Source organism: Anarhichas minor, unplaced genomic scaffold (genome assembly GCF_050575085.1).
Source record: "Anarhichas minor isolate MPS153535 unplaced genomic scaffold, ASM5057508v1 ptg000010l, whole genome shotgun sequence".
In the NCBI taxonomy this organism is placed as follows: Eukaryota; Metazoa; Chordata; class Actinopteri; order Perciformes; family Anarhichadidae; genus Anarhichas; species Anarhichas minor.
Genome location: NW_027466456.1, coordinates 2,413,282 through 2,426,548, shown reverse-complemented (window position 1 = coordinate 2,426,548; position 13,267 = coordinate 2,413,282). Strand labels below are relative to the sequence as shown.

Here is a 13,267-nt window from a genome sequence, read left to right as displayed (position 1 = left end):
AGCAATGCTGCCAGTCAGGAAGTCAAAGCACACTTTAGGAATACAGAAGGTACACGATGTCGATACAGAAGGCCTGGATTTCGTACTGTTTGAAACACGTCAGGTAGTGGACCTGGAGAGTGATTTAAATGAAGACGCGTGCGTTTGGGAATAAGTCAGCGTACGACTTGATAAATGAGTCTTATACAGCACGAGTTGTGTGAGAGTTCAGATGCTTTGATAAAGTTTTGTTGTTGTTAAACGAGACATCCATTTCCTTCAATTCATCACGACTTTACTCAGTGTTCTGATCCTCTGTTAACCGCATGAGAGAAAAACGTTTTCTTTAAGAGTTCAAAGTAACAAACGGTGAGTAATTGACATGCAAATGGTCGTGTTGGGGGTGAAATATTACTCTAATGTGATTTATTTGATTTTCAAAGCTTTACATAATGAGCTTGTTCCATTTTAGTAAAAAAACAAAACAAGAATATGTGACTGATGCTTTAAAAGCAGTTGGCGGCCAGCACCAAATACAGCGATCACTCTCTCAGAGACATCTGAAGCACGTCTGTCTTTTCGTCAGCCTGCAGGATGACTACACCGGTACTCCCTTAACTGCATAGTGTGATGGTTTACTTTTCCATAAATCAACAATCATCTGAAGTTAGTTGGCTTTAGAATTCAAGTTTTTAAAAGTCACATTCATATATCTATATCTATATCTATATATATCTATATATAGATATATATAGATATAGATATATGTATATTACAGGCTCCAATTCAGAATAAAATAGTGAAGGATTCGTTAACATTCATCATGAAAGGATAGAAGAGACTGAAGGCTATATTGATTGCATTGTATTCAGCTGAGCTGCAAAGCAAACACACAGGGCAGAAGGGAAATAAGCTCCAAGTCTACGGGTTGGGACAGTGTATTTAAACACAGGTGGTTGGTTCCTGTCCTGTGAGAGGGCCGCCTGTAGCCCGTGTCGTGTGGGACAGTGTGCTGTAGTCTCGGGTTTGTGACCAATAAGGTCGTGTTCGATCAGCAGGTGCTCATTGATCAGCTGATCCGTGACCCCTCCCCGAGCAGATGTGTTTAAGGTCACTTGTAGTGCTCGCCGGTGGGAGGGAGTGAGGGAGAGTAATCGTCCCCCGACTGGATAAAAGGTGAGACGTGGGACTCTTTGACGAGGTCTAGTTGGAGGTAGCGGCAGGCACGCTGCTGGGAAGCGCCCGGCGCGGGGCGTTTGAGACTTGCCGCTGCTGGGACAGGAAGGACTGGCTGGGGGACAGCACGGAGGAGGTGCAGCCGCCGAGGCGGGACTCGATCGCCAACTTCTGAAAGTTCAGACTCTGAGGACGAAGACAGACACATTTAGAGCGTCAACTCTTTCTTCATTAGGAAGTTAGATGGTTTGAATGTAGACTGGGAATTGATATCTTTGTTTTTTAAGGCTTTTATTGAATCTGATCTTACTTTTACTGCTTGGTATAATAACCTGAACATCAGGGACAAAAAGACACCTCGGCTTTATTGTGAAGGTGGCTGTAGGTTTCCCACAGACCTCCTTGACAGCTACCTTTGACCAGCAGGTTCTGCACAAGACCAGGTCTACATTAGGCCCTGGTTATACTCCGCTTTTGTCATCCGATCATGCACAGGATGCATTTACAGTCAACTTTGTACGCTCGGGGATTGGATCTTGCTCGCATTGGGATCCGCTCAGCCAGACCACATGCAGAGGTGGCCCGGCTCGCATTGGGTTCAGATCTCATTGAGGTGTAGACAGCATGTCGACACAATCTGGACAATGCAAATCAAGTTTCCCATCCGGGGGATAAAGAAAGTGACTGAACTGAACACTAAAGTAATAAAAAGCAGGACAAACATCAGATAACGTGAATTTCTTTGACCTTGTTGTACCACGCAGTGACGACCAGCTTCTCCTCATACTCTCTCAGCTTGGCCTGCTCACATTGACGCTGCAGAGAGAGATCAATGCAACACGAGTCAAGTTTGAAAAACAATCACACAAATCTTTAAAACAAACATAATGTATGTATGTTGTACTGTGATCGAGTAGAAAGGCTGATTTACCTCCAGGTTGAGAAGCTGCTTGTCCCGATCTGCTACCTGGCTCCTCAGAGCCTGGATCTCAGCGGTGGCTGGGTTCAGTTTAGGATCCAGCGCTCTGATAACCTACAAGCACAATTTCATTGATCAATAGTTATCATATATACACACAACTCAGAAACAATTATATTCAAACAGAATGTCCCGTTGTCAATCAGATATACGTTAAACAATTACCTCACGTTCGTCCTCTCAACCCTTCCTCATCCTTAAACCTCTTAAACATATATTTTCTTGTACATCTGTTCATCTCACCACAAACAAAAAGGACCTTTCTGAAGTCAGATCAAACTACTGGAAAAAAAGAGAGTACATATATACGTATATATATATATATATATATATATTTTCACTCACATTGCGAGCTTTCTCCAGGTACATTTTGTACCTCTCTTCCATGGCCCTCATGTCATCGTCCTTCTTCTTCAGAGCGGCGTTCAGCTCATCCAGCTTCAAGGCTTAGAGGCAAAGAAGACATGAAGAGGTTTTCATTACAGTCATATTGTTGCAGAGGAAGCTACACTAAGAGAGAAGGCTACGTTTATTCTCACAGGTCTGAGTGTTGTCAGGCTGAAGGTCCTCCAGCAGCTCTTTCTTCTTCATGATTTCGTCCTGAGCCTCGTTCAGCTGCACCCTGATGAGACACATGCTGTTCCTTTACCTCCCTCTACTGGAGGACACGTGCTTTCATTGCACATCTCTCACACAAGGATTGACACATAATTCACACTTACATGTGCGCATCGAGTTTCCGCTTCAGGTTTGACTGAAAAAAAAAAAAAAGAAGAAGAAATGTAACGCTTCTAAAACGCTTACATTTGATTAATTGTGCAACGTAAAATAAACACATTTGACAACAAATGACATCGAAATAAGATGAACTTTTAGTCTGAAAACATGCACTAATGTGATTTCCTTCCATAATGCCACAATGCAGCACAAAGTCAGACCAGCGTAATAAGATTAACGGTGTGTGCGCCAGCGCTCACATCATCAGGTTTGGCCGCCTGACTCTGCAGAGCCTTCTGGAGGTCCTCCACCTGCTGCTGCAGCTCACTGATCCGCTCTCGACTCAATCTGCAGGTTGAAGAGGACGGAAATATTAACAAACGGAACACAATACATCGGCACACCAAACATGGCAGAGGTAACATCAGCGAAGCAGCCAATGGCTGTGGAAAATAAACCCTCCGTCACATCAAGCTGTTGCTGATTTAAGAGCGATCAGAGCCGCTTTCCCACCGGACAAAAAACCCACTAACTAAAGACAGAAAGGCCTTTGGTGGAAGAAGGGTATGAATGCGTTTACCTGTTCTCCGTGTCCAGTTCGCTGCGTGTCTTGTGTGCTTCCTCCAGCTGACTCTGCAGTGCAGCGATCTTCTCCCTCTCACACTCCTCCTGCTGCACTCTCAGCATCTTGTTCTCATGCTGCAGCCTGATGAACTTCTCTCTGAACAATCACGCATACAAGGTCAGTAACACACACACACACACACACACGCACACGCACACGCACACACACACACCACAGTCTACATTGACAGAATCAGTGTCTCTTACCTGTACTCAATGGGTATTAATTCAGCTGCCAGGTTCTCATGGCTGGGGCTGCTAGCAGGAAGAATCCCTGCAGGAGGAAAGGTTTCTGCGCTTTAGAATATCAAAGTGGCAAAGGCCTTACTGTCAGATATGAGCATCCAGTCACACACCTGGTTGGGAGAGCTGGTGCTGTTGAGCCTGAGTGCATCGCAGCTCCTCATTGATCTCCTTCAGAGAATCTCTCTCGATGATGGTCCTCTGATGGAGGCAAGGAGAGTTCACTCACACAGCACATTACAGCAACTCAAAGAGCTTTACATAAAACATTGAAAGCATCGAGAAAGTGCTACAGAAACACATTGAAATACAATTAAAAACAGTCATTAAACAAAATAATAGAACATAAAAACCAGATAAAATAGATCAAAACAGAAAAGTCTTCAGACTTGATTTAAAAGAACTGAGCGTTGCAGCAGACCTGCAGTTTTCTGGGAGTTTGTTCCAGATGTGTGGAGCATGAAATCTGAACGCCGCTTCTCCACAACTAGTTTTTATCCTTTAATCCTTGATTTATTCTTGAGTGATAGAAGGTTGACTTAATGTGGCTGTCTGAGGTCATGACTACACCAAACCTTCTGGTTTTTAAACGCCGGCTTTAAATCGTTCCTACTACAACAAATCCAGGTGAAAGGGAAAGATATGTGAAAACAACAGTCCAAATGATACTAAAGGATTTTACAACAGTGAGAGTACAAACAAAAATAATCCTGCTGCCGATTCTTCCTGACACACTTCAAAAGTTGCCTCACCTCTTTCTCCTTCATCACAGTTTCGTGCTTTTCCTCCAACTTCTTCATCTCGTAGGCCAGGTTGTCCGCTCGCCGCGACTCCTCAGACAACCTCACGTGCAGTTCCTGGACCTGACCGACAGCAAACCAATAACAGGAATACGTCGGACTAAAGTAAACTCTGTACCGTGTGAGAGATTCATAACATGTGAATTGTCCCTCGGCTCACCTGTCTCTTGTAGGTCTCCAGCTGTGCGCGGGCAGCGTTGGCCTTGCGCAGTTCTTCCTCCAAGCTGACAGTGTTGTGCATGTAGGTCATGTTGTTCTCCTCCAGCAGCTTCATCTGCCTCTTCAGATCACCGAGATTCTCCAGTTTACGTTTGTATGTATCCACCGAGGCCTCCAGCGTCACCACCCGATCTGAGCAGTTCCTACAGTACACGAACATGAGATCAATAGCAAGCGATATAAATGAATAACTGGTTTCAACTGCTTCAGGAAGAAGAATCTTCTACCTTAAGGTCTGGTCTCTGGTCTCTCCACTCACACGGATGAACATTTTGGAATATTAAATTGTGTTGATGTTGTTTTCCTGCTTCTTTTTGGTTGTATTCATGCAAGAGGTGAGCCTACTCTCTCAAGGCCAGTAGAGAGAGAACATCAGCTAGTTCTACTGATTAGCTCACCCTCAAACATGAGCCGACCTTCCCTCTCCACGTAGCTCAGCAGACTGCTAGTTTCATATTCTGGGGCAGCAACAGATGTTTGCATGCTGCCCCTTGACACCAGAAAGTAGCTGAATAACCTTTGATCAACCCACACAAATACAAACCTCAGAACGTCCAGTTCATCTTTGAGGGCTCGGGACTCTTCTGCCAGGCTGGTGAGCTCGTCATTACGGTGCTGCACCTCGATCAGCTGCTTCTCCAACTCTTCACAGTGGATCCGGTAGTCATCCTTAGCAGCCTCCAGCCTGAAAGAGGCAAACGCACGTGATCGTCCAGACTTGTGCAAAACACGATGCAGGTAGCCGCGGTACATTCAAGCAGAACGTGGCCACACCTGAAGTTCTCCTCCTGCACCGCCTCCAACTGTTGCTGCAGCTGGCTGTGTTTTCGTCCCGAGGGGGTGCTCGGGTCGTCGAATGTGTCCAGCTGATTGGCTCGGTCCGTTAGGACATCGTTCTCAGCCAATAAGCTGTTCCGTTCCTCTTGCAGAACAGCCACCTGTCCAGGTACAACACGCTTTAGAGCCACTCTCACAAAAGACACAATTTTAACAAAGTCAGAAGGTATAGTTCACATATTGAAGTGGGGCTGTATGAGGTACTTATCCATAGGCTACAGTAGATAGTGGATGACATACCCCCAGTTTGGAGAAACAGACAAACTAATACGTTTTCTATTTAGTAAATGTTTTGTACACATGAATAAAGATGGATTTCAAACTACCCCACCTCAAATAATCCAAACTATCCGTTTAAAGGTGAAATATATATTTGTGTCAAGTCAGCAGGAAGAATATGTGACATAAAATCTGTCTTTAGTGAATTATTTCATGCAAAGCATCAGCAGTCACATTAGAGACAACACTCTTCCTCTCCCAGCTGTTAAAGCAAACAGCTCAGTTAATCCATGCTGGAAGCAGAGCAGACAAAGAGCACTTTAAGCAAACATGTTAATACACGGTTAGTTAGTTTCACTTCTCACCAATCATTTACGTCCTGGTGTTTACCAGCAGACACCGGACTATTAGTCTGAGATTAACCGGCCGTTGTTTTAAAAGTCCTGCATACCACATGACTACAAACTAGATCAACATCCTGGAGGAGTTATACGTTTAGGTAGGGCTGGGACACATTGTTCAGAAACATATGTTGTATGCAAACTAACATGATGTTATTATTATTATTATTATTATAAATAGCATTACAATGGACCAAACTTGTCAGAAAGAAACTTCAATAACTCGTTCAGTTCATTTTGCTTGGAATCATTAAAGTAGACAAGATAGTTTTGGAAAAACTAGAAGATATAATCATCATTATCACAAGAATTAAACTGAATATCTATGGAAAACAATATTGACACGTATCATGAACTCCACTGTCTAATCCTTCAAACTATACTTTAAGTGTCACATAGAACATGATGCATTATTAAGCAATGACGTTGCTTTTACTAAAAGAAGACGACAGAATGGGTGTTAAGACATGCAGATGATCCTGGGTGAATTACTGGACGAACACCACAACATATTAAACACTGCGTGACTCGTCTGGGACAGAGTCCCGACCGAGCCGTCTGTTAGCTGAGTTAGAGTCAACGTTTGAGCAGCTGGTTTTAGACGGGTTTAGTTCGGCCGTGTCGGACTTACCTCGCTGCGGCCAGAGACGAGCAACACTGTTGACAGAACAAATCAATCTGTCGAGAGTCCAGTTGAACAGTTGATCAGCGCCTGAGCTGCATGTAGTCTGTACGGGGCTGAGCGAGGCCCTCTAGCAGTGGCAGAGGATGGGCTGGTTGCCACAGTGGGACCAGCGGAGCCCAGACTCTAAACCCACAGTCCTTCTGCCACAGCAGCTCCAGACAATGGAGCCAAGCATCACAGCGAATTACACAACTCCTGTTTACACTGTACCACAGCCGTGCGTGCATAGACACGGATATCTGACTATCGGCAAACCTATAGAAAGCACCGAGGCTACACGGCTGCAAATAAATCCTATTAATGTTTTGTTTTTCTGTGGGAACACTGAAGCGTGCGTGGATGAGTCATGTATTCACCTGGATGTCCAGCTCTTGACAGCGTTGGACTAACGCTTCCTTCTCTGCCAGAAGTTCAGTGAGTTCCTCGAGGGCTTTTTTCAGCTGCACACACGAAGGAAAGGCAGAATTAACCAACACGTATACCGTCACACAACTGCTGCAATGCAGAATCAGAAGTCTCAAAAGGCTTTCAAACACACAGGCCGGGCGCCAGGATGAAGTGCCGGAGGAGGCCGTTAACATGTTTATTCATTCAAATGAATTCATTGATGTAATCATGCAATAGCCTCAGATATGCTAAATAACAACAACCAAAGGCTATTGTTTCAAAATCAAAGAATACATTTATGAATCAGAGCACTGACATAAGAACGTAGTGCGAGCAGAGAGATAAATATCTATTGAATGATTCTCCGTGTCGGGTTATAGTGTGCCTCTAAAAGGGGAGGATGTAGACGTCTTTCTGCAGTTCATAGCGTAATACATTGAACACATTTAGGATTTATAACATTTGCTTACACCAGATAAGCTATTTTAAATCTTATAATGATTTACAAACCAAATACCTCACTGAGAAGAGGATTCAGACATTAACGGCAAATAACAATATATGAAAATAATCATTAGAATGTTAGAATGTTACGTACTGTTGAGAGATTCTTATTTTGCTCCTATTTGAGTGGTTTAAGTTATAATCAGAATACATTTTGTGGATTTTTTTTTTTAATTCATGTCTAACTACACAGAAAGTACTGGCTCTGTTAAAACAAAGCAAGATCTCCCAGTTAGGAATCTCAGTGATGATAAAACTGACCTGCTGCTCCAAATCCCCCGACAGTTCTGCTCCAAACGGGACCACGACCTCCTTACTCATGAGCTGGAGAGGACAACATGGCACTGAGTTAATCACACACACACACACACACACACACACACACACACACACACACACACACACACACACACACACACACACACACACACACACACACACACACACACACACACACACACACACACACACACACACACACACACACACACACGTGTTCCCTCTCTCTCTCTCGTGTTCCCTCTCTCTCTCTCTCGTGTTCCCTCTCTCTCTCTCTCGTGTTCCCTCTCTCTCTCTCGTGTTCCCTCTCTCTCTCTCTCGTGTTCCCTCTCTCGTTCTCTCTCTCTAGCTGACAGCTGCAAACCTGAACACAAGCAACTACTGCTGTTTAAGTCCCTTTAAAAGCTCCTCAAATGTACAACTGCTCAGCCACGCTGGTCGTCACATCTGTAACATCTGTTATGTGAGTGAAGGAGACGTTTGATATTGGGATGGACTGACCTCCTGGATGGCTGTCATGACCACATGCTGCACAGACTCCTCCAAGGTCATGATGATCTGAATGTATTCTGTCAATAGAACGAGAAGAGACACTCATCGACTGCACACAGTGACTGCGGGGTTTATTAGGTTAACGTAACACTGCAGTCATTGATTCCCCAGCCGGGCCGCCTGATGGGCTCTTCTTTTGTCCGAGGCTTGGCAGGGCAATAACCAAACACTGTTCACACGCGCGGGCCTTAACCCAACAGGATTTTTGATGGGACATTCCCCTCTCCATCTACACTGTACAGCGCACGTTTACCATCAGGTATCTGTTGGTGGAGCCACGTACCTTGTTTACGCTCACATCTGACAGCACAGCCCAGTACGAGCTGCAGCAGCCTCCCCAGCTCCACGGGGTCGGAATGCTCGGCCGCCACGGCCAGATCGGGCAAGCAGAAGTCTGACATGTCCTGGGCTAAGACCTGATGGTACAGAAACACGTAGCAGCCTGTGACTTTAAGAGCTCAACCTGTAAACAGCTGCAACTAAGAGGATTGACGAATTAAACATGTTAACTGTGTGTTTATTTAGCAAATTGGATATAAAAATGTGTGGCTGTTTTGTGTAGCAGGCTCAAACTGCTTGATGCTTGTTTTGCTCTCAACTGCTCGGCTCCTGGGGCTTGGAGCTACGTAAACAGTGCAGACTGCAACTCCCACAAGAACTGAACGAACACACGAGAGTCTCACCTACTCCCAGTCATCAACGGTGCAAACACAACCTACCTCATTGTAATAATCAAGCACCATCTGAAGGATCTTCTTCAGGTTGTTCATCTGAGACCACACACACATGAGTTTACAAAATGTTATCAACTTAGTTCAGAGTCAAGATAGTAGTTGTAGACAAACTCACAACAGAGACTCACTTCAAACATAATTGATGATCATGCCGTGACGAAATCAAGACTTTTCAAATGTGCACAAGTGGAAATATGCCTTTTTCACAGCAGACATTTTGACTAGTTAATAACATTAAATGTGCTAAATTAGATATTCAGAGCAGAGTTAGCTCTGTCAGCACTGTGGCCATTGTTAGCGTTGTTAGCTGCCCGCTCAGCCGTCTCCAGGTTGAGAGCCGTGTGGAGGCAATCCCTCTGCTCTGACTATCGTATCGAGAACCTTTAATGATTGTTTTCTACTCTTGTGTCCCAGTAAGCCCAGCATGCAAAATACTGAGTCACCTCAATGCAATTCAGCCGCCATTCATTGTATTAAATACACCTGTGCATTTTCCTACTGCGGCATGTCAAAACGTCTGATGTGAAAGAGGGCAGCATGGAGGGAAGAACGGCAAACAGGGAAAATACAGTCAGAGCCAAACAGAGGGAGAGAGAATGGCGTGCATTTACGTTTCTCAAAGACGTTGCATGTAGACGACATATTAGGACAAACATACATGTACACATTTCACCAGAGGAGTCAGAGCGCGGGGTCAGAGAGCGGGCTAAGGCAGGAGAAGCACCCTTTGGGCAGGAAGGAGGTTAGTGTCGAGGGTTGAAGCAAACAGAGGATTTAGCACACAAGGGACGGGGACGGGGGGCCGCAACTGCACTGCTCGTACCTTCAGTCTCCAGTTGTCATGAACATCTGTTTTGATGCGGCCGAGCCACCCGTCAGAGAACCATGCCGGGTCTCTGCAGCACACAGAGGAGCAACATAAGGGATGATTCTAGATGATGCTGAACGTTTGCGATACTGATATCGGTATCAGAACTCTAACTTGAGCTAAACTAGGACTGGCTGTAAATACATAATGTATCTGCAGAGTCACCAGGTATCGTGATTAATGGGGCAGACCTGCATAACCTACAGTATGTTGTATTCCTGTGTGTGTGTGTGTGTGTGTGCTCTCTCACATTTGATGCAGTGCCTGTGATATTGCTGCTCCAGTGGTCAGCTCCTCCACCGTTCTGCAGGGCGCAGGAGTGTTGAAGGTCTGCAGCTGAGAGGCACGAAACACAGCATCACCACAAGGACTGGACAGCAATCTCCACAGAGAGTTGACTTTAAGTAGATGTTTAAGCTCATCGTTCAGGTTTAAATGCAGGACTTTTACGTGTAACAAAGTAGGAGAGGAGGAGAGGAGAAGGACGGAGGGAGGAAGAGGAGAGGAGGGAGAGGAAGAGGAGAGGAGGAGGCTGGTCATCTGTATCACGTTTTCTCTATTTAAAAAAAAAGTAAAATCAGTGAAAGTGGAAACAAATAATATTAATATTTTAAAGTAGTTTTTTGTCTATGTTATGTTTGTCCTCTCAGGACATAGTAGCTAATTCTGTCTTTAAAAAGTGAAGCACGCGGGTTAATCTAACCTCTAACTTAGTTGTAGGAACCGTGACACTGTTGGTCAACAAGGTATAACTCGCGTGGCTTAGAGGAGGAGTTACACGTCAGATGAACCTGACACGAGATCTAATCAGCCTATTATTAACCCAACGCTCATGGATCCACACACCCGTGAGGAGGCGCAGGTGCAGCATCGCTACGATAGATAAATAATGGCTAATTATTGCTGGTGTTAGCTTCATTTATTCACTTATATAAGATCACCAATAGGGAGACATTCCACATATATCTCCCGGTTAATTGGATTACAACTCTATATCCGACGAGGATCGACTAAACTGAAGGATATTGTTGTCTTTGTGCCTTTAAAACTGTAAACTTTATATGTATTAGCCTGCAGTGCCTCAAAGCTCCTCACGTCACTGAACGTTAAATGTCGTATCGCACCCGCAGTTCCTTGTGTCACGCGACACATTCCCATTACGTTAAAAAAAAAACTCACCCATATTACGAGGCTCTCGGACAGCTCCGTTTTATTCGCCTCCATTTGTCCCTTCTTAGCTTAAAAGCGAAAGTATTTTCCTTCACCTGTCACCAACGCTCTTCCGCTCTTTTCCTCTGCATTTGACCTCACCTGCTGCCGAAAAGGTAACTCTCCAACGACAAATACGTACACCGAAGAGCCGCGACGGCCGCTCCGCCATTAAAATAACGTAAAATGTACGCGAATGGCGCAGCTTCTTGAGTTCTTGCGCTTGCGGGCTCCAGTTGAGCTGAAAGTGAGTCGTATCCAATCAGCGTTGAGATCTGGGAAGATTGACGTCTGTTAAACCGCGCCTTAGCCAATCAGTGAGCGTGATCCTCGATTCTCATACACCCCTTAAAACTGGCCAAAATCAAAACATTTCTGATGTGTGTGATTATAACATGGCTTCCCCTCATTATTGATGGATATGTAGCATGAATTTATACCGAATTTACACAGTTAAATGTGTATTATTTCATGAAATAAATATTATTTTGTTAAGTTATATTTGAACAAATTTCCCCCTGGGGATGAATAAAGTATCTATCTATCTATCTATCTATCTATCTATCTATCTATCTATCTATCTATCAGGTTATATATATCTATATATGTATGGATTTAACGTGTTTAAAAATCTTACAACCAAAACCATGTAAATAAATCGTAGGAAGTTATGCAGGTATTGCTTGGAGTTGGATATTGAATACAAATAGGATGTTAATCCCCTTAAACCCTGAATTTATAGGCTCCATTAACGACCAAGAAAGCCTTTTCTGTCATAAACCTCAGTCAACCACTAATAAAACTCGGCAGCACGCCAACCATTCTCTGAATATAAATCATTTCTCACGTATGCAATAAACCTCCTGACGTTATTCATTTATATATCTCACGTGAGGGTGTGTGTGATTGAAATTCAAAGGCTACTGACTGCTTTAAGTCACTCCAAGATAACAAACCTTACAGGCGTCACCTGCTCTCTCAGCCACAATATGGAAAATTACAACCTGAGACTGGACTTTATCAATGTGGGCGGCAGGAGCGTCCTCTGTGCTGTGTTTAGCTGTCAGTAGGTGAGCACCAATGTTTTATCTCCTGCTCTCTGTCACTACCAGACCCTGACCCTCGCTGACTCATGTCTGCTATTTTTAGATGACCTGAACCACAGGATGTGTCTGCAATGGCTGCCATGGAGAACTCTGTGAAGGTTATCGCATCTTCACTCACTGTTTGAAGCGTTAAGAGAGAGTTTTTTTTACTACTTTGTCCAACTGCGTCTGTAAATTCACCAAAAGTTACCATTAGATAATTTCTCATTTTCATATTTGAACAAAACATATTAAAAAACAAGTAATACAAAAATATCATCTTACTGTGAGTAATGAACCGGGAAAGTTTAATGGTGATACCTATTAGTTAATGTTTTTACTTTATTCACCTGAAGTGTCTTCAATATATCTTCAAAGGCCCTTTTCTTGAAATCTCCACTTCAGTAGCTCTTACATACACCAACACTTTCCTTCCTCTCTATATTCTGAAGGTTTTGACGGAGAGCTTTGTTCATATATCATTCAGAGCCTGATTTATACATTTTATTACTAAAAACATGGAGAAAATGTATTTCTTAATGGCTGTTGACAGTATTGTCTGATTTATGGAGCGATACAAAGAGACATCCTAAATCCCCTCCGTAAAAACCTTTGACTCTAATATGTCAACAAAATTAATGTTCAGATTTATGGTCTGAGTAGGTATTCAAACTGGCACATATTTGATAATGTAGTGCCTCATTTGCATATTTGAACATAACATTTCAGAAAACTTGTAATACAAAACTTACTTGTTTTAATGTCAGTAA

At 43.7% G+C, this 13,267-nt stretch overlaps 1 protein-coding gene across 1 annotated transcript; it reads right to left on the bottom strand.

Annotated features, from left to right (window-relative positions):
* Nucleotides 1–705: 705 nt before the first annotated feature.
* hook1 (hook microtubule-tethering protein 1) lies at nt 706–11,594 on the bottom strand. The gene is made up of 22 exons (XM_076087492.1): nt 11,383–11,594; nt 10,454–10,539; nt 10,159–10,231; nt 9,321–9,371; nt 8,885–9,017; nt 8,551–8,618; nt 8,032–8,094; nt 7,236–7,319; nt 5,512–5,675; nt 5,282–5,422; nt 4,679–4,880; nt 4,471–4,581; nt 3,832–3,919; nt 3,683–3,749; nt 3,432–3,572; nt 3,112–3,199; nt 2,857–2,888; nt 2,674–2,756; nt 2,480–2,580; nt 2,087–2,188; nt 1,903–1,971; nt 706–1,341 (listed from the first exon to the last, which is right to left on the bottom strand). The coding sequence occupies exons 1-22, from the start codon at nt 11,425–11,427 to the stop codon at nt 1,183–1,185; spliced, it is 2,151 nt and encodes a 716-aa protein (XP_075943607.1). The 5' UTR covers nt 11,428–11,594; the 3' UTR covers nt 706–1,182.
* Between the last annotated feature and the right edge of the window lie 1,673 nt (nt 11,595–13,267).